Genomic DNA, 22,160 nt, shown 5'->3' with positions numbered 1-22,160 from the left:
GGTTTCTCTGGAAAGTTTCAACTGGCTCGGGTAATACTCGGGCAGGGTAGAGGGAAGGAAAGTGCGGGGCCGTACCTGCCAAACCCCATATTTTTATGAATATAAATAATTTACAGAAATGAATCAAGCAGTATTGGTAATTTTGAAAGAACCGTATAGTTCTAGAATCGCCCAACACCGTCGACCACCGTTGCGATGATTCACTCTCTAGTTATATGCAATGTGTGGGACTTAGATGTAGGTAGGTATGACGCACATGCAGGCCACGGGTTGGTTGCCCCAGTACTATTGGCAATAGAGCAGGGGTTAACAACGCGGTGCCCGCGGGCTACCGGTACCGGTAACGGCAAATATTGAAATGTAAGATTTGAAAGTCGAAGGGGAGCAGGGTTTCATATGAACATTGAACAGCCGTTGAACATGGATCAGTCGGCCCTAAGGAGCATACGAACGCATTTTTCGATCGGGGAGTTGCTCGTCTTCGACCACGTGAAGGCTTAACGGGAATCTATTAATATTACCCGGTCTCGGCGCGGAGATTGGCGCTTCGGTGCGCAGTGCGGCAATGCAACTGAGCCCCGAGACGCTGGTATGAGCCTCTGTCAGTGAGAGTTATCTATTCTTTGCAAGGGGCCGGAGCCCTGCCCAGTGCTCTGAATGTCTAAGTCACTGCTTATCAAACTTTTTTGGACACGCCCCCATTTATGATAGTGAAAAATTGCGCGCCCCCTTATTTTGATATCACAAAATGCAACCAGATTGCCAGCAATCCCAACGGATAGCTTCATGGCATGGAAGGTTATGACCGTTGATGAGAGGATTCTCAAATATGGAATTCGGTATATGAATATCGCAATAACCATGAATTGGAGCTCGCGCGCGGAGCTCGAAAAGAATTTTCAGTTAACCGCAGCTTCGCGCCCCTTCAGAAGCAATCACGCCACGCCATCGGTTAGAGAAACACTGGTCTAGGGGAAAAAATATATAAAATCCAACTGTACGCGGATAAACGACGGGAGTAACTGGTAGCCCATCGCATTAATCAGTACCCAAGAAGTAGCTCTTGGTTTCCAAAAGGTTGGTGACCCCTGCTATAGAGAATGAATACCGGACAAATGCTCCTAACAGAGATTAAATATTAGAACTATCAACCAGTCAGATAAAATATGCCGATGTCCATTAGGGTTGTCCATAATTTGGAAAATCTTACGAATCCTCCGTTGTAATGTCTTATTCTATAGATTATTGATAAAAAACGACACTGAGCCTGAAAGAAGCTCACAGGAAGACCGTTAAGATTTCGTGCAAAGCGTTTTAAAGTAGCTTCCGAAGAATGGGCGTGCCAACGACCATAGAACGTCGAGAAGACTAGCAATCACGAAACCACGGCTCTTGGTTGGCTAATCGGCTATGCCTCAATGACCACGACAGCAGCAGCTTGCTGTGTACGTGATCAAGGAGTCTGCTACCGGCGGCGATTCTGAAAGCGCATTGCATGTAGGTTGACAGATAATGATTTATGATTGATTCAGGGTATGTTGAGGTACGAAATACATGATGAACAACAACAGCTGCTTCACAAAAACGTCTAAAGCGTGACCGCTTTATAGTGAAGGAAACCACCGTAGCCTATATGCCTTGTTTTCAACGAGGGAAAGCATAGGCGCTTATGCAGATAGCGACAAATTCCTACTTTCAGAAAGGCTATATCATTATTGAATACAAAGATAAAGCTTAACAATGACACTACAATTTGTGTGATCTTATTGGGCTCAGGTTGCAGTACATAATTGAAGTTTTCAATGCTCTAGGGATCGGCTGAATCAAACGTCGCTTAGGCTTGGCACTTGTCAGATGTTTACAGCAAATTGAATTCACTTGTAAGTGTTTACAAAGTCCCTAATGATGCCGCAGAAACGATGTTTAAATGCAAGCACAGACTATGCTTGATATGATGTACAAACTATGCTGGGTGCTATACACTATGCAGCATTGTCTGTGCCTACTTTTACACCCCTTTTCTGCGCGACATTAAGGACTTTGCCATATCATGTCCAGCATAGTATGTGCTTACTTTTACACCTCTTTTCTTCGTCATCATCAAGGACTTTGACAACACTTGCAAGTGAATACATTTTGATGCAAGCATCTGACAAGTGCCAAGCATAACCCGCTTATTCAGCCGATCCTTAGAGCTTTCAAAACTTCAACTATGCACTACAACCCGAGCCCAATAAGATCACACAAGTTGTAGTGTCATTGTTAAGCTTTATCTTTGTATTCAATAAGGATATCTTTCTGAAACTAGGAATCCGTCGCTACTTGCATAAGCGCCTATGCTTTCTCTCGTTGAAAACAAGGCATGCAGGCTACGGCGGTTCCCTTCATAATAAAGCGGTCATGCTTTAGACGTTTTTGTGAAGCAGCTGTTGTTTGTTCATCATGTATTTCGTACCTCAGCATACCCTGAATCAATCCTAAATCATTATCTGTCAACCTACATACAATGGGCTTTCAGAATCGCCGCCGGTAGCAGACTCCTTGATCACCTACACAGCAAGCTGCTGCTGTCGTGGTCATTGAGGCATAGCCGATTAGCCAATCAAGAGCCGTGGTTTCGTGATTGCTAGTCTTCTCGCCGTTCTATGGTCGGTGGCACGCCCATTCTACGGCAGCTACTTTCAAACGCTTTCCACGAAATCTTAACGGCCTTCATGTGAGCTTCTTTCTGGCTCAGTGTCGTTTTTTTATCAATAATCTATAGAATAAGACATTACAACGGAGGATTTGTAAGATTTTCCAAATTTTGGACAACCCTAATGTCCATATAAAATGATCAAAACTCCGAGGTTGCTGATCTAGATCGTGTGTATAACTTGAAGGGCTATTTTTGACGGTACTAGGAGTGGTCAATGGCAATATCTGTGTTACTGTGTATACCGTATATGTATGTGTATCAGCCTCGAGAGAGAGGTGTCACGCCCACGAAATCCGAAGCGGACGGTGGGATAAACCGGAGATCGGTGGCATCTTCTGGGAGGTGCGACCCTGCCTATAATTCCTGAGGCCGAAGCTCCCAGACCGAACCGGATGAGCAGTTCGCTGCTATCAAGCCTACTTGGGACCTAGCCCGTTCCCTTGTGATAGAATGGGGCAAAAGCGAGGCGAACTTATTAGATGCGGGCATGGCTAAGGTGATTCTTGCATCTATTCGGTATGGCCAAGGTTGGGCCGGTGACCGTTGCCTTTATGAATAGGATTTACGAGTCTTAAACTATGAGAAGCATTATTCGTTGCAGCATAATTTAGTGTTCATTTTTTATTATAATCCGATCGTCCTATAGTTGAAGTGGGAATCAATTATCTCTTATCTTAAATTTCGTAATTTCGTGATTTGAATCTGTCGCCATCCCTTCGCTAAGATACCATCGTATTAGCATCAGTTGAAGCTAGAATGAAAATTGTGAGGGCAAGAAATTCTAATCGATAAAAGTATACTAGCGTCAGGGTTAGGTTAATCAAACTATTTCACACTGAGCACTTTCACCTACGGGCTTAGGCCTTTTACCCACTTCAGCATCGGAGGCTGTGATTTTCCTACATCACTAACATAATGCCAAGACAAAATACGCAACGGAGTAGGCCTAACTGATTGAGGGGAATTTGAGTTACAGGAAGTAACCATATTTCAACAGGTCAGTTCCAATGTGCGGCCAACGGACCTTGCTAATTTGTCTGTGTCTATTGTCCAACTCTTCCGAGAGAAACTTTGACACCCCTTATCCAATTTCTGAATGACTTTCTCCATATGACACCTTCCCTGTCGAGCGGCATATGCACATCATGCGCTTGTGGTATGCATATGCACGGATCGTGTGTATGTATATCATGGCATGGGTCGGTGTATATGCCGCAAAAACATCCAGGACAAAGATAAAGTACGTCCTTTCCTTTGACATGTTTTATACTGAACCTAGACATATCGTATCCTTTTAATGCGGCCTAGATATCCTAAGCATACCGATCACCCGGCCGCTGTCCAGGATTCACATCAGCGGTGAAGTGAATTGACTTGTCCACATAGACTTTTATATAATTTTTACAGTATATATATGGGACTGAAGAATAGATGCTTCAAACCTGTTCAATGCTGTGAAGGCGAGGCCTTACTCCTCCGCGAATGCAAACACTTTGGCCCTCGTTTGTGGTCGACTTGCGATGCCATATTTTATTCACATTGATCTGTGGATCGAGGATAGTAGTTTCATAAGTTCCACGAAATATTGTTAGATTGCATAGTATCAAAGCGTATCGAGTTCATAACTCCAATTTACAAATAAAGAGTGATAATTTTCATGGAATTATTGGGCCGGATCGAAATTGACTTCAAATCATCGGGACGATGCATCAATTTAGACAAAACCCCAGTTCTACCCTAATGTAGTAGGCAATATACTTACGAAATTAACTTTAACTCTTGATATCTTTCCTTCATACTCCAGTACCCGACATACATACAGCGTTCTGTTGTTTTCAGTGTAGTGTTCGTCGTTATGAACTGCCACATTAATGGGCAAAAAGTCGTGAATGCTCAGTCTCCCAGCTATGATAGCATCTATCACCCCATGTACAGAATCTCCTCGAGTAAAATTTGGACAGATGTCTCTTTGGGAAAAGCGGATCGAAGATGGTGCCATTTGTGCCATATTCATCGGCTGTATAGTACGATATGTAGGCCTGCCGATCAAGGCAAAATTGGTTCAATTTCTGAATGGAAATGTCGAAAAAAAATGAGACAAGCAACTGGTCTTCGGAACTGCATCTATCTATCATGTTGTTGTCTTCTTGAAACAAATTTAGGCATGATTAAATGGAGTTGAATTGAATTATATACTGTATCACACGGGATACGGGCATCCGACAATCTGATGATATGCTGCACGTAATTCGATGAAAATTCAGGCACAATGCATTTTCATATAGGTTATATATGATCGTAAAATTGGAAATTCCACTACAGGCCGTGACCAGATTTCGTTAGCCCTGCTAGCTATCAACGTACTGAAACCAATTCCCGAGGTTTGTCTTCGCCCTTGTGACAGCAAGGCCCTTAGGTCGTCTCCGGGTAGGGTAACCATACATCCTCTTCAACAGAATTCGTCCTCTTTTTTGGAAGTGTCCTCGGAGGACGCACAAATGTCCTCTTTTTTGAGATTCTGTCCTCTTTTTGGGGATTTTGGTGAAACATAGGGCAAATTTCGACTGAGAGACGGTAAATCAGTACTGAAGGAACGCTCCGGAGGCTATTTCGGGAGCTGAGCCGGAAACTTGACCTATTTTTAGTCAGCCAACTGACAATGTGAAAGAAAAACCTGTATTTTGGAACCTGAGCCAGTAAGTTGACCTTTTTTTTAGTGAACCGACCATGAAGTGCAACTAATTTGCTATTTTCCAGGATTTTCCTCCGATATTGCAAGTCTGAAAATTTTTAAAAAGTGTCCTCTTTTCACATTTCCAAAATATGGTAACTCTATCTGCGGGTCAATATTGAAGCACTTGCTTGCGCTTAGATACGCTGGTAGAATCATACACCCACCACTCACAAAACATTAAATACCATTTGTACATGCCCGGACATTGCTATCATTTGGATTTCTCGAGAGAGCTGCTGATGGTGCTGCGTAGCTTCATTAAGGTACAGTACTTGCACAACGAAAATGCTTCAACATATCGTATACAAACAAAACATACCCTTAGGATATACGCAAAGTGAACTCGAAAGTCGGAAGCAGCCATCGCAATATGGATCCACATAAACGAGTACGATGTAATAATGATAGTACACAAGGATAGATTTGTCCCATGAGATTACAAAGCTAACATAGCACACATATGCATTTCTTAGAACAGCAAATATATCTGACGTAACTGCAACACGAATCAAATGTATGTTATCTTCAGAAACAGAATCAGACACGACAGGACAGGAGAGCCATACACGCCAGGCGTCACCAGTTGAATCAAAATGGTAAAAGACCACTTTTAGAACTTGGTAGGCGCCGCAGGCCGCAATATTGGAATACCCGAAGATGAATAAGCTATGCACTATACCAGTAAAGTTTCTACGATACTGCCTCGCTCAATAAATCGTATATTGCTTTCAAAAGTACGTTCATGATAAAGAGAAACGTTTATTGAAACTCACACTTCTCGCGTGCCACTTATCAACGAGCTACCGGCACGATAAAGGAAATAAAAGCAGAGTTGAATTAAATAAATAGAGCATTATTAAGCAATAATGTCGAATTTATGAATAGCATCAATGACGTCACAACATATGCAGCGTATAGCAAAGCAACAGCCCAATGTATAACGACCGATTTTAGCTGTTTCGTTCCTGTAATCAGAATTGTTTTGCGACAGCGACTGTAGGATTTCTGGCAATGCAAAAGTCATTGTTTAGCTAGACTCTAGAGCAGTGGTTCTCAACCTTTTTTTAGACACGCCCCCCTTTTTGATAATGAAAATTTCGCGCCCCCCTAATCGTCATATCACAAAATCCAACTGGGATGCTAGCAACCCCAACAGATTGTTTGGTGGTATGGTCGGATATGAATGCTGATGAGAGAATAAAAAATATGATATTGGGTCTATATAGAGGGAAACACGAGTGTATTGGAGGCAAATCGCGTATTTTTTTTTCGGATGACCACATCTTCGCGCCCCCTCCAGATGTTTCACACCCCCCCCCCCCGAGGGGGGCGCGCTTCACCCCTGCTCTAAAGCGAAGAATTTACTGACTCTGGCCTTGATCGAAAGCCACTGTTGGTGTGTTGCACCGATTCCGAAAATAAAAATATGATGAGGCGCTGAACCACCCGGAATTCGCCCTTCAAGTCTTAAATATCGACAGTATTCGAACAATCCAGAGAGCCGCAACGGGTCATTGGTACGGTTATTGTTTTGCGTTCATCTGATTGTTCTGAACAATGCAGATTTTAGATGTTGCGGGTTATTTCTCGTCAAAGTCAGGAGCCTGACAATATTTCAATTTAAATTTTCGAACTACCGATCAAGAAACCAGACGCTTCACCATTACTCTATCTTGTCTTAATACAAACTGCATGTTGACGGCCCCAATACACGCTAATTTAATTATATGTAGACGGCCGCACAATTTTTACTAACTGCGGCCGCAGGGCGGCCACCCCTGACCTAGAAAAATATCATTAAATGCCATATCTAAATGATATTACCTGCTATTTGAAATCTTCCCTTTTCGCGCAAATCCCACCACCTCCTTTCCTAAACACTGGCCTCTGGTGTGCTAGAAAGTTGGTTTGCTATACTAGTTCGTTGGGCATTCGACAGCTTCTTGACGACATTTCTCGTAATCATTTCATCGCGGCACCCGTCGAATTTTGACAGCCGCTTTAGAGCTATCTCTCGTGAACCCGTTCCGGGTAACAAATGGAAGTTGAGTATGAATGCCACTATACTACATTAACTGTGCACGACGGAGTGACTATATGGTAAATATCGCAAAGTGGCATCAATATAGATTATATTTTACGCGGAATTAGGTTGGAATATAAGGGTAAAATAATATAATTGAACTAATCTCGTTGAACATTTGCAATCTGGTACGATATTGTTTTTATCCCAGTTGAAAGTCAAGATGTTATCCTTGAATTCATCGGAAAATAATATCAGAGAAAAACTGACACGGTTGATTAAGAATTAAATTGATTAAAAGTTTCATACAATATGCGAAAAAAGCATTCCACAGTATGGGATCATCACCAAGTAGGATTATATACAATTATGCATTAGCCATCCGATCCAGACTCGTGATCTTCGTGAACTTGTTTTCAGCGGTTATCTCTGTAAGATAAATCGATAACTCACTGAGAAACAGATTACTACAGGTAAAAATTTCACTACAGATATTAAAGTAGAATATGTTGGGCCTGACGAAGTGTGTTGACAGTTCCGGCGACAGCTGTCGATCACCGATGTGATTTGAACAAGGGCTTGTAGACTCCGAGACTAGTGCTTCAATCACTAAGGTACGTCAACATTTAATCAACATATCAGTGTACCTATTTCCCCACAGCAGATAGCTAATTCCAGCAGCAAGTCCCATAGCACCAACAGTTGCAGCAGTTCCCATCCCGTTGTTACCAACATCCCTATAATGATAACACCATCTTCGTTACATTTGAGACAATTAGGAAAAAGCGACTGATACTTGACACATGCACTGCACATAGCTCAGATCCTCTAATCTTCTAAAGCGGTGTTTCCTTAACTTTTTTTTACACAATGCCCCCTGAGCCGCAAACCAGGTATCAAGTGCTCCCCTAACTCCCTCCTACTCCCAGCAAAAATTTCATTTGTTCATTGCACAGTCACTACATTGTCGCGTAGACTTTTTATGTTGTTATAATTTTATTGGCATCCCGATAGATGTTATGTTCGTCATGTCAGAGTCACATTTTGTAGGATTTCTAGAACGGGCACAATCAGTGTAAATAATCATACAAGGCAATTTCTTCCCCAAATAATTGTACTTCGTGTTACTGTGACATGCGCTTAAAACTTCCTCGTCCTCGTTGTACATGTGTTTGAATGTCTGCCCATAACATGCGCTCAATAAGTGTCACCGAATAATTAGTCTATTCCAGTGGTTCTCAACTTTTTCGTCTTCGCGGACCCGTTTTGAGCCGTTGCGGACCCCGCAGACCCCCAAATAAGTATTTGTTCTAATTTAGATCAATTATCGTGCAACAATGTGGTGTCGTATAGTGAGCAAATAGTAACAGTAGGCTATAGTGATAAAACGCAAGAATTTGACTTTTCATGGAAATAGTATCATACAATATGTGAAAATTGTGGAGACTTTCATTATTTCGAAGCAAATTTTGCAGCTAATCAAGTTAAATTCGTTCGTGTCTTGAAAATGCGCACGTTCGATTTTATATGAACGAGAGCCGAAAATCCATTACCACAAAGGTAGGTGAAGCAAGTAAAAAGATAACGTCGCCAAATGTATGAGCTGGGGCAATCACATGATATAATAATCCCATAAAACCACACTCTTCCGTCGCGTTGCCAACAATTTTGACAAGTACTTACAAGGGAAGATAAGCTTACGCCTTAACGGTCTAGGACAGAACGGGCAATGTATTCGGCGTCTGAATATTGCTACGTTGATATTGAGCAGAGTGTAAAACAAGTTATACAGCAGTAGCTATCACCCCAATAGCACGTATTTAGTTTTATGATACAATAAACATATGAAGTCAAGATTGACCCCGTACGTCTGCTAGATTTTGTTCATCAGACAACGATATCCATTTCATTGATTGGTTGAATAAGTAAGCATCACTGGCTTACTACCTACATGTAGTGCTCTTGGTGTTCGGTGATTGCGGGCCAAGCTCACAGCAGAGTGTCACTGAATATTCGAGCAAACTTTTGTAGTAAAGCAAGTAAAATCTTTGATATTGTCAAGGTGCATGATCTTTAGTGGTGATTTTTTTTATGCTGCCAGCGCCATGCATCTAGTGGCCCGTAGTTGAAATGCAATAAATTTCAACTAAAGATATTATAATGAAGTGAAAATTGTAATATATGAAAAAGGTTCACAGTGCAGAAGGCAGAACCTACCAAGGTTCGTTTGTGAACGGAAACCTCTAAATTTATGAGGTGCAGACACAGAACGCGAACGCGAACCTCACGTTCACACAATCCCTTATAAATGCCACCAATAGCTTCACCCTAATGAAATCGACTGTTTCGTGGATAACTACCTGCGAACAATCAGCAATCAGTTTGTTTCTTGGGTAAAGACCTACTGAGTTCCGAATGAAGGTTTAATGATATAGGAATTACCAATTATAAATCCATGGGTATCCAACACTGTCGTTAAGATGTTTACGAAACATCAAGTGATTATATCAACTATAACAAGAGACCGACATAAAATAGATATGTGGATTATGACATATACATGAGAGATTCGATTCTGAATCGAGTATTAGTCTTCGAGTGGAGTATTCCAGCATCACTCATCATGACGCCACAACAGTATGAATCACGTGGAAACTTAAAAGACAATGCCAGTTCTACATCACATTAAATATCATTTGGTACTGTTTGGTATGTCTTTTTAACCAAGGTCCGTAGATTTGCACGACAAACATGTTTCGTATGCTGCGATGCGATCAATCGATGTTCCAGGCCGCCACAGTGAAATATATTTTAGTTCTAGTTATTAAATCAACTCTTAGTGGAAATGAGCGTGTAATTTCAGTAAGCAAGGATCATCTCTGAATACACTACTCAAATCATAGATATTTGTTACCGCTAGTACTCACGTCTGATCGTAACGGCTCATCTCTGGTACTTGATTCTTAAAAATAATAGGGAAACAACAGCCATGAATCCGGGTAGACAATAATTGCAAAATTTAATTACCGATGCAGCTCCCCAGAAGTCCATGCCTCGTTCGTGACTTCGCTCTCGGATCTAGATATCATTTCATAAAATTACTGAAAACATACATGAATAAAACTCTTATCAAATACTTTAACACCGCAGTTACGACATTAGTGCATGCATCGATATATTGAATGATGCATACTGGCAACCGTATAATACCATTTCACGTCCCGCGATCTCATTAGGGATGTTCAAAGTACGGCTAGTGGGAAAACTGCGGCCGCGACTCGGTATTTATTGAATCGCAGCGGATATTGAAAATACGATCCATACATTAGCCTTCGGCACAGTTCTGCTCGACTGCAGTGTCAAAACATGAGTTGAGCAAATTTTAAAATCCGATACTAAGTCTGAAGAGATGCGAAATAGAATCAGGGCAGCTGAAACAAGCGTCAGCGTTATGTTAATTAAAATAGATTCACTGTGTTTATGGCAAAATAAGGGTAATTAGGATTCGAGTGTACAGGGGGTTTAGAGTTTAAGCCTCCAAATCACTCCAACTTCTAGGCTGTGATCCTCCAGCATCTATCAAAATGCGCCAAACATATTAGGTAAACTGACTGATGGAAGTTCGAGGCCCAGAAAGTAGCCAAGTTTCAACATGTCAGTCCGATGTGCGGCCCATGGGCTTTGCTAATTTTTCTGTATTCGCCCCTCGCGGGAAAACAGATGAGATCTAATTTCTACACGATTGTTTATATGTGATATGTTTAAATATCCCACGCACAATGGACATATACGCCAGCACTGTAAATCCAGCGGTTGAGTACATTTACTTGTCTACATAGATGTCCCAGCTGTCCCAGCAGAGTGCCAAAAATCTTCTCACGCACCCCTGCACCGAACCTCGTTTCTCCCGACCTTAATCTTATTGACAAATTAATCTGCGAAGCACATGCTTTGAGTGAACGCCGAGTGTAGCGGACGTGCTCGCGCTTCAGTCGCAGTATCGTATATACACAAAAACAATTAGATTAATTTCACTTTGTACTTTCTAATTTCTTAATATATTGCAGTATGATTTGATCCTGGTAAATCTACAAGTTTCTGGCCACTAATTAATACTATTTGGCTGTTCTGTGCTAATAAAGAAATATCCTTCGATCTGGGTATGTGATCAGGATTGCAATAGAACTCGGAGCGGTCATTAGTCAGTCGAATGGTGCGTACAACGGGAACTGTAGCTGTAGTGTTGACTCCAATCAAGAACTACACCAGCGTGTCTTGCAACAAGTCGTTACATCGACCGCTGCAATAGACTTCAAACAGTTGCATTGAACATATATAAGAGGATGCAGTGTATATAAGGCTTATATAAACTTCATCTTTCTATATAGGCGATACGTAAAATGCGAAACTGAGCAACGACGGAAGATTTCCCAACCTGAGCGATGCTGTGAGGGCGCGGCGTTACTCCTCCGCGAATGCGAACGCCTATACCTTCGTTTTCCGTCGTCATACGCCACTGTATTCGATGCGGAGGGATCTGTGGATCGCGGATGGGACATATTTGTTAGATAACACGAAATATTGTTTGATTACATATTTCCGTAGACTATACTGAGCTCATATCTCCATTTTTTCAGTTCGATATAAGGATCGTTCGTGAGCTTACTTGGATTGATGATTGTTGACCTCGCATCATGGTGTTCATGCATCAAGACCAATGTTTAAGGTCATTGAGCACTGTAATTTTCTAACCGTGACATACTGAACATTTTAAAATGGCAATAAATAGTTCCTTCAAGATATTTGGTTCTATTTTTACACGATATAAACCACATATTTACACTATTGCGGTAGGCTATAGGCTACTTACGTTTTCCACTTCAACTGTCGATATCACTTTTTCAAACTCCAGTACTCGACATATATACAGCGTTCTGTTGTTTTCGGTGCAGCATTTTCCTCCAACATTTGCCACTTGCATGGGCAAAAAGTCCATAATTCTCCTTTTGCCGGATTTGATCTCATCTATGATTCCATGTAACGAGTCTCCACGAGTCAATCTCGGAGAGATGTCATTTTGTGAAAATCGGATCGATGATGGCGCCATATGTTCTTTATTCATCAACTGTGGTAAGATATGCCGACGTTTAAACTGCATAAAGTAGCTTGATTAGAGATGTGATATTCGAGAAAGAAAAGAAAAATACAATTCGTCTTCAGGACTGTTGCTATATGGTAAGAGGTATTCAAAGTGTTCAAAGAAAATTATTTCGCAAATCATCATTTATTCAATTAGGATATTTTTCGCGCTTCGTGCTATTTAGTCTCAAAAGGTTTCAAGCTTCAATTTGGGCAGATGGCTAATATTTAAAAAAAATTAAATGTAAGTATCCGAATGTATTCTAGCCTTCTACGCAATTGTGAGAGAATGATCGCTTGATGCTGTTGCAATACGAGAGTCTGAGGTGTGAAACCTGCTGGTGTGGGATTATCAGATACTGTCATTTCGGCGCCAGTCGTGAATTCCGCTCCATAACACACCTATATGACGTTTCGGCGCCATTGCGACACCATCAACTGCACTGCAGAATAAATCAACGGCAGCAAAACCTTGGCCTCCCCAAAACACCTCACGCTGGAGGAAAACTTAACTCGTGGAGCCGAAACGGTAGACTGGGTAGACCCCGAATAGTCCTTTCATTGCAATCTGACAAATGTGGCCCTCAGAGTAAAATAGAAGAAATGCGAATCTGCAATCGCGTGCGTTTCAGGAACGAATTCGATTTTTCTTTTAGTTGAGTGACGTTTCAATGATACCAATGTAACTTGAAAAGCGACAGTCTTTACCGGACGTCACGAAATATTACCATGCTCCAATAAAGTAATTAACAACAATAGGCCCGCCCGAATCTTATCGGTGAGTACCTCATGCATGAACAGGGCGATTTCTTTACGATTATTAACGGCTTGCGCTACATTTACGCAGTCACAACTACGAGAAGCTCTATCAGTAAATTTGATCACCCGGGGTGACGGAGGATACAAATAAATGGTAATATATAGAAGCAGCATTCACGATTCGCGTGACTTAAGTGTTGTAGGCCGACAGAAAAAAATTAAAGGAACACTGCACTCTAAAAATGATGTGGTCTCAAATTGATGAGCAAAACGAACGAAAAATTTTGGCCGCAGTCGATTTTTTCAGAACGTCACCGTTATCGAGCTGTCATGTATTGAAATTTCCACAGATGCATCACGCTTCAGCAGTCACGCAGAGATCGAACTTTATATAGTTGTCAGCCGATGTTATGAAGGAAATAGAATACACTAGGTACGATTTTGACATAAATCTCGTGACTGGACATTAGGGCTCTTCAAAAATGACTTTTTTTCTCAAATCGTACCGGCTACTTGATAAAATTGTTAGGTTACCTAATTTAAGCCTACACACAAAATTTGGTTCAATTCCAGCCAGTAACCGCTTTGCTACAGGAGAAGAAAGTTTCCATTTATTATGTAAAAATAAATAATAAAAAATTTAAAAAATTTCTGTTCACCCCATGAAAGTGTTAGGCTGTCTATAGAAACGATGCTCACCAAATTTGGTTCAATTCCAATCAGTGGAAGCGGAGTTATTGCCGTCGAACAATTTGGATTTGAATAAAATAGTATTTACGGTGAGAGAGAGAGAGAATTTATTCGGTCCATGAACATTGATAATACACATGGTATAGATAAATACAAAGGAAAGTATATATAATTCAGAACCAGGCTGTAGCGAAGGGATCGGGAGATCATCAAGTCAGCTACAGCCTGAAAGGATGGTTGTAATATGAAACTTATCACATAATATAACACATTTGCAAGCAAAAAATATAACATATACGCAATGTATCAGAAACAGATGAAAAAATAAGTGGGATCACAGTAGGTAACCTGAATAGACGAGATAAAACAATTGCACTGGCTACAGGAACACAAACTAGGCAAAGAGACGCTGATTGACACATTTATTAAGAATGTTCATATTTTCCTACAAGATATTCGTGAAACACTTGTTTAAAGATATGGAGTGGTTTATCTTTAATATGGGGTGGAATGGAGTTCCATATACGAGGACCTTGGAAACTGATAGTCTTAGGATGTTCTCGGGGTAAGAATAGATTCATAGAAGAGCCTCGGGTATTGTGTGAATGGTGACTGGTGATATGAGTGAAATAGTCTAGGAAGATTTCTGGTAGGCTCTCATTGTAGTAGCCATGCATGAGCTTACCTATTTCATAAAAGTGAATATCTTCAACTTTTAAGATGTTCAAGCGACTATATAAAGGGTTTACACTATATCTGCGATTGGCGAGACAAGTCAATTTAATTGCTTTATTCTACAGGCTTTTAATCCGATTCAAGTATTTGGCTTTAGCTGAACCCCACAATACGACCCCATAAGTCAAGTGCGAGTGAAAGAGTGTGTGATATATTGTTAGTCGTGTGGAAAGTGGTAATAGGAAACGAACTTTTCTTAAGATTCCTATGGCTTTCGATAGTTTGATGCAAATTGAATTAATGTGATCACCCCAGGATAGCTTATTATCTATAATTATGCCAAGATAGGATAGAGACGTCTGGAAAGTAAGTCTTTCATTATTGAGCTTCAGTACTATGTCTTTTGGAGTACCTTTACCAAAGAACATACAGTGTGTTTTTGAAGTATTTATTGTTAGTCTATTGCTACACATCCAGTCATATATTTTTATTAGATTTGCATTACATGAATACTCAAGGTCAGCCGTATTACAAGATGAGAGCATGAGAGATGTATCATCTGCAAACAGTTGAATTGTGAAGTCCGATACATTGTCTATATCATTAATATAAATTAAAAATAGGAAAGGACCCAGAACTGATCCTTGAGGTACACCCATTTCAATTTCGAGCTTATCTGTTGAGACTTCACCATTTTTAACAAATTGCCATCTATTACATAAATAGGACTGTAGTAGCTTATACATGTTACCCCTAACTCCATAGTGAGATAATTTCTCCAAGAGTATTGATCTATCCACTGTATCAAATGCCTTTTTTAGATCTAGAAAGATGCAGATGGTGGATAGATTACTGAAAAGGTTTTTAGAGATGTTATTTATACTATCTATAACTGCATGCTGGGTTGAGTGACGCTCTCTGAAACCAAATTGTTTTCTGGATATTATGCTAAATTTCTCAACGAAGCAAGTTAGCCTTTTAAGTATTAATTTTTCTATAATTTTAGAAAAAATAGGCAAAATAGAGATTGGTCTATAATTGGTGAGATCTTTAGGATTGCCTTTCTTCAGAACAGGCGTGACTCTGGCTACTTTCAAAATATCAGGGAAGATCCCAAGCTCGAAGCATTTATTGATCAGTTTAGTGAGTATAGGTAATATTGTATATATGATCTCTTTCAGAATAAAGACTGGAATACAATCTGGGCCTGTGGCTGTATCATTCTTGAATGAGTGAACTATCGCGATGACTTCATTCTCAACGACTGGCTGGACAAAGATAGAGTTCTGTTGTGGTTTATCGAGATATTTCTTGTAGTTATTGGTAGGCACATGTTTGTCAGCAAGGTTTCTGCCAATATTTGCAAAGTATTGGTTGAAAGCCTTGCATATGTCAAGTTCAGATGTTACGGTTGTGTTGCCTATGCTGATTTTAGTTGGAATTTTTTTTTGCTCAGTTGATTTAAAAAGTTTATTAAAGAGCCCCCATGTTTTTGTTTGATCACCTTGGTTCTTATAAAATTGATCCTTGTAATAGTTGCTCTTCGACTTTTTCTTCAATTTGGTTAATATATTTGTGTAATTTTTATACAGTTCCACTTTGCTATCTACACCGGAGAGAAAATGACTCTTGTAGAGTTTGCGTCGAGTCGCTATTGAGATTCGGATTGCAGAGGTCAGCCATGGTTTATTTGCGTATCTCATCTCCCTGCGAGTTTTTTTGCGGAGAGGTGCATGTTTTTCAATTAGGGAGTTGATGGTATTAATTAGAGATGAAAAGTTATTATTTATATCATCAGTTTGAGTTCTACTTTCGACTTCAAGGTCACTTATTGCATCAAAAAGTTCATTCGAGAAGTTGTCCTCCGAGAGATTTCTATAGTTACGAGTGTAGGCTATTTTGTGTTTCACTCCTACTGAAGCATTCATGATTTTACAGAAAGTTGGTAAGTGATCAGATATATCGCTTCTTAATATTCCGGATTGGTGCTCGACCTGATTGTTGGTGAATATGAGGTCAATTAGTGTCTGTGAGTTATGAGTTATTCTAGTTGGATCTTTAATTAATGAAAGGCACGAGAAACATGATATTAGGTTGGACAGATCCACAGAATATTTGTTATCTGATTTAAGGAGGTCTATGTTGAAGTCTCCCAACAAGGAAAAAGTTTTTTGTTGTAGGGTCAACTTCTCGGAGCAATTTTCCATTGCATCTATGAATTGAGCCATCGATTGGTGAGGGTGTCTGTAGATTGCACCTATTATGATGTTTTCTCTCTTTTTTTTATTCACCAAAGTTATTTCAATCCACAGGTCTTCACAGCCTTGAAGATTCAGGCCAAACTCTGAAGTGATATGGAATTGGACATTGTTCCTAATATAGAACCCCACTCCACCCACTACTGTGGGAGAATTTGCATTGATAAATGTATATCCATCAATATGGACGTCAAAAGGAAGGACAGTAGATAATCTCGTTTCACTTATGGCTAGTATGTCAGGATGTCTAGAAAACTCAGAAATTAACAAAGTGACTAAGTCACTGTTTTTAGGAAGTGATCTTACATTAGCATGTAGCATAGTAATATAAGGGCTATCATCAGTAGGAGCATTAAATTCTTCTATACTATAATAATTAGAGAATCCCTTAGGTAGGTCAGAGCTAGATAAATTTTTGACATAAGATAATTCCCTAGTTAGTTGCATGTTGTCAAGTGATGAAAATGGTAACTCCGAGTTTAGGCATTGGCAGCAATAATAATACTCATCAGTAGTTCCGATAAGATTGAATTGCGGTGTCGTCAGTTTGGTGCACTTCAAATGAGTCCAGTAGTCACAGATATCACAGCAAATGCAAGGCTGATTTGACTTGCATGGTTTGTGGCAAGAGCCACATGGAAATAAGACGGGCATTTTCTTATCTATTGATCAAGGCTGAATTAGTGGTTACAGTTCATTCTAGGGGGATGCCATACCTTGTCAGATCATCATCACTTCTGATTGTCCAAATTTGGCTTTCGTCGTCCTTTCTCAAGTAGGATACTCCTTGCCTTGTCCATATGTATTTGAACTTGTTGGCTCTTTTGAATTTTAGGCATGCATTGAATCTTTGAGCACAACTATAATAAATAAACAAAGAATCGGTCACCGTAAATACTATTTTATTCAAATCCAAATTTTTCGACGGCAATAACTCCGCTTCCACTGGCTGGAATTGAACCAAATTCGGTGAGCATCGTATCTATAGACAGCCTAACACTTTCGTGGGGTGAACAGAAAATGTTCAAATTTTTTATTATTTATTTTTATATAATAAATAGAAACTGTCTTCTCCTGTAGCAAAGCGGTTACTGACTGGAATTGAACCACATTTTGTGTGTAGGCTTAAATTAGGTAACCTAACAATTTTATCAAGTAGCCAGTACGATTTGAGAAAAAAAGTCATTTTTGAAGAGCCCTACTGGACATCTTCCGTTGAACGCGGTATCTAAACCACCTTGGCGTGTACGACATATTTCCGTCATAACATCGGCTGACAACTATATAAAGTTCAATCTCTGCGTGACTGCTGGAGCGTGATTCATCTGTGGAAATCTCAATACATTACAGCTCCATTACGGTGGCGTTCTGAAGAAAACGGCTGCGGCCAAAATTTTTCTTTCGTTTTGCCCTTCAATTTGAGACGACATCATTTTTAGAGTGCAGTGCCCCTTTAAGTCTTTGCGTCTGTGCTGACGGGCTCTAATTCGCTTCGGAGAGAATGCTTGTGTTTGTGAACCGTGTGACCCACATGATAGGGGTCTGGGGGTTAGGCTCGCCAATAGTTGCGCTGAAAACCCTACACGCCCTTACCCTTAGCCTATTATTCAGGTTTCGGTACTGATGGACGAGATTAGAATTAACTCATATAGTATGCGTCGAGTCATCGGCAATCTTCGCTACTATACTTCGAATTAGCTACCTTGTCAGATTGACCAGTCCATAATGCGTATCCGATTCCAGCAGCGAGGGCAACAGCGCCAACAGTTTTGACGACAGATACTGCTCCGGTATTTTCAGTCGTTCTGTTGTTTAAAGATTGATTAGGCCAGGTTGTTATATGGATTCAGCGTCTCCTATGCCCGGGATAAGCTTTGCGTTATACGTATACAAATACATAGTCCTGAGTGACAAAGTCTTGAACGATGTTCGTTGAATTCCAATCGGTACCGCAGCTATTACACCTCTACTGATATGGAAAATGCTCGGATTTTGGGTTTGCAGTTATGCTAGAGGTCGACCGATCATCGAACTGGTCGATTATCGGGGCCGACATTTGGAACTTTCCCGATTATCTATATCGGCCTATGAAAGTCGATATCACGGCCAATATTTTATATATAACAAAATTCCAAAATATTGGAAATTCAATGCTCCGTGTTCTCCATCTCAAGAAATCGCCAACACAAACGGCGGTATGTGACAGATCTACCCTTGCAGGACGAGTTTAACTGGGTGAGCATGCAGAGAAACTATGCTTCTTGCATGACAAACTACCTCTACGGGACTGATCTGCACTTCTGTATCACGTTTTGCTTTTTGGGTTATCCCAAATTTCAATGAACGTGCACAATTAAACAATATTTCTTTTTAATTTCAGTTTTCTCGTTTGTTTTTCAGCTTTCTGTGGCATATACAAGTGCCATCCTGCCTAATATATAATATTTTTGGCGAAATGGGTCTCTGCTCATTCCATATTAATATCGGACTATGACATCGGTTATCGGCTTTGTGAGTGTGTCGATAATCGGTATCGTTATCGGCCTGCAAAAATCTCTAATTTATGCTAGTGATAACAATTCTTATAATCGACAATATTACACTATGGCAGATGGTCAGTCAGGGCACGGGCAACATCTAAATGCTGTAGGTTTACGTCAGCCTATCATCTTTTCAAGTACAAAGCGAGCAGCACAGGGTTGCGACAACGACAATGCGCAACTGTTGACTAGAAAAGTCAACTTTCTCATTTGGCTGAATAGTTGAATCGGCGAGTAATGCATTATAAAGTTGGATTATCCCGTCTAAATCGGGAGTAGCGTCGGGCTTATGCGCTTCTGGTTTATTACTGGGCTGTTGAAGTCCGCATAATATGGTAACTGTTAAGAAATCGGCATATAAAAAGGAAGAATTTCGACTATAGACATGGAAAAGAACTCACGCTTGTTCATGCGAGTTGTGATCTCGCGTCGAACTCTGTAAAAATAGTTTCCGAGTCAACGAATGTTTTAAGTGACAATCTTACGTGTATAGGACTATTATCAATTCACCGAAACAATACTGTTGCTCGATTCAATTTGTCGTTTCTTTGGTCTTTTATTCAATATCTAAAGCACAAAAATAAACACTATTCGTAAGTCTGTGTTATAGCAAAGTATTCGGTTCTCGAACCTGATCGATACTGTGTGGGCGTGGCACCACTCCTCCACGGATGCTGACGCTCGATCCAGCGTTTCTGGTGGTCATTTTGTGTCGTAATTGCTTGGCCTCGATCTGTGGATGGAAAATCAAACAATATTTGCTTGGTATAACAGTGTGTAGGAGCAGGTCAATACACTGTGCATATTGAATGTCTTTCCAATCTTATTCGTTTCTGTGATACGCTTGTAACCGTAAAATGGAATGAAACCGATTCGCACCGTTATGAATCTATCCTAATTGTATCGCAATTATGTGTCGTCTCAAAGCTGCAAAAATCTGGTAATATTAGGAATTGTGGCCATGGAAGCTACACCTGCATTCAATTGTCAACGGTGATATCGAATGATTCAAACCAAGCTAATCAAAATTGAGTTGGAATGAAACATAGTCAGAAGTACTTAAGATTAAAATTTGATCGGATACCTTATCGGATTTAAGAAAAATTCTATACCCGAAGATTATAAAATTGCGTTCCCGTGTCCATTCGGAATCATGCAATATTAGTTCATGACAAAGCGTTATGGTGAAGCTGTTTAATTCGACAACTCCCCATAAGCGTGGAAACGCATTTGTCATGAAAGCTACATGGCATGAGAAGTGGTCAGAATCGAAGTATTTCCCCTTTTTCTAGATACTCAAATAAGTTTCGCCGACTTGCTGTGCTTCTTCAAGGGGTTAGGATTTTAGACTATCTCCCTTTCTACTGAACGATTTTATTTTTTGACGAAACTATGTCCTACTAATACGAATAGGCTACTTACTTCTCACGTACTTGGAAATAGCTACTTTTACTAACTATTGATTTCCAACGATGATTAAAGTTCGACCATTTTTGCACGTCATATATACCCAAGCTAGTACGAAAGCTTATATTCCGTGACAGGTTAAGTCTTTTCAGGACTCTATGATAGGGTTATCATATTTTGGAATCCGGAAAGGAGGGCATCTTTTCAAAATTTTCATACTTACAATACCTGAGTAAAATCGGGAAAAAATGGTAAATTTTTCCCGACATTGTGGTTGATTGACTAAAGAAAAAGGTCATTACTTTCGTTCGACTCCCGTTTTACACACTTTTTACTTAATATTAGTGGCAGAGATGCCACTGAGATATTTTGGAAAAACCCGGATTTGGACGTTAAAAAAACCCAGAAAAACCCAGATCCTCTATTTCACTCAAATTTCTATGATATAGCTGTAAAACAGTGACTGACAGATATATGGACATAGAAGAAGTTTTAGCCGTTGATATTTAAATCCCAACGGTTCATTTCCATACTATAATATGCATGTTGCTCAGTTGAATGAGCAAATCCATCGAAATATGATGTTTTTCTCTCGACACATTGCTACCAGGCATTCGGTATGTAGTGTATTATATTCGTAATGTTAGTAACAATGCTAAGCCCCATCTATCGTGAGGATGATTGTAGGGTAGTTCTAGTGACTGTGAGCTGACCAGATAGATTGAAAATAGCTTTCGATTCATTAAACATGGGACAAACACTTTTATCTGGGATGTTTAGTCGAAAAAGAAACTGCCAAATCATGAAATTAGGAGTACATTTGCGTTTAACAAACCCCTCCCACTCTGAATAACTTGCCCGGTTGCCCAAAATGTCTCTCTTTGAGTGTCCCTGTTGAAAGTGAATATACTCTGATGTCATCATGGTAAATTAGTTAGAGCTACAATTGGTCTTTCCATGTGCATAAATTGCATACTTTACAGCAGTTACATACTATTTACTGACACACAACGAATTTGTTGCAGCGCTACGCCGCTACCGGTAGCATTCAAGTCCTAAATCAGAGTTGCCCTGTGAACATGACTTTCTGCGACCTAGTAGTCAGTATTTAATGAAGCTCTATCGCATCACGCCAAGACCTCTCATTTTAATAGTAAATGGGTCTCTTTGGACTCTGCCGTTTCAATCACAGTGGAATCCGTCGACATTAGAAGATCTTACTAATCTAATAATCCAT

General features: G+C 40.2%; 1 protein-coding gene and 1 long non-coding RNA gene across 2 annotated transcripts in view; both read right to left on the bottom strand.

The window, feature by feature from the left end:
- Positions 1–19,969, bottom strand: part of LOC145436264 (uncharacterized) — a 99,149-nt gene extending 79,180 nt beyond the window's left edge. The window contains exons 1-4 of the mRNA XM_080313632.1: positions 19,918–19,969; positions 18,679–18,781; positions 12,326–12,580; positions 11,891–11,992 (exon numbers count right to left, since the gene is read on the bottom strand). Coding sequence (XP_080169758.1) covers positions 11,891–11,992; positions 12,326–12,577 — 354 coding nt within the window. The 5' untranslated portion in view covers positions 12,578–12,580; positions 18,679–18,781; positions 19,918–19,969. The remainder of the gene's footprint in view (positions 1–11,890; positions 11,993–12,325; positions 12,581–18,678; positions 18,782–19,917) is intronic.
- LOC145435321 (uncharacterized) lies at positions 7,746–8,290 on the bottom strand. The gene is made up of 2 exons (XR_013913806.1): positions 8,103–8,290; positions 7,746–7,884 (listed from the first exon to the last, which is right to left on the bottom strand). It is a non-coding gene; the product is annotated as an uncharacterized LOC145435321 (long non-coding RNA).
- Positions 19,970–22,160: the final 2,191 nt, after the last annotated feature.

This window comes from Botryllus schlosseri, chromosome 3 (assembly GCF_051294905.1).
Source record: "Botryllus schlosseri isolate E-star chromosome 3, Bs_hap1, whole genome shotgun sequence".
NCBI lineage: Eukaryota > Metazoa > Chordata > Ascidiacea > Stolidobranchia > Styelidae > Botryllus > Botryllus schlosseri.
The sequence above is the reverse complement of the archived record's forward strand: the minus strand, read 5'-3'. Positions and strand labels throughout refer to the sequence as shown.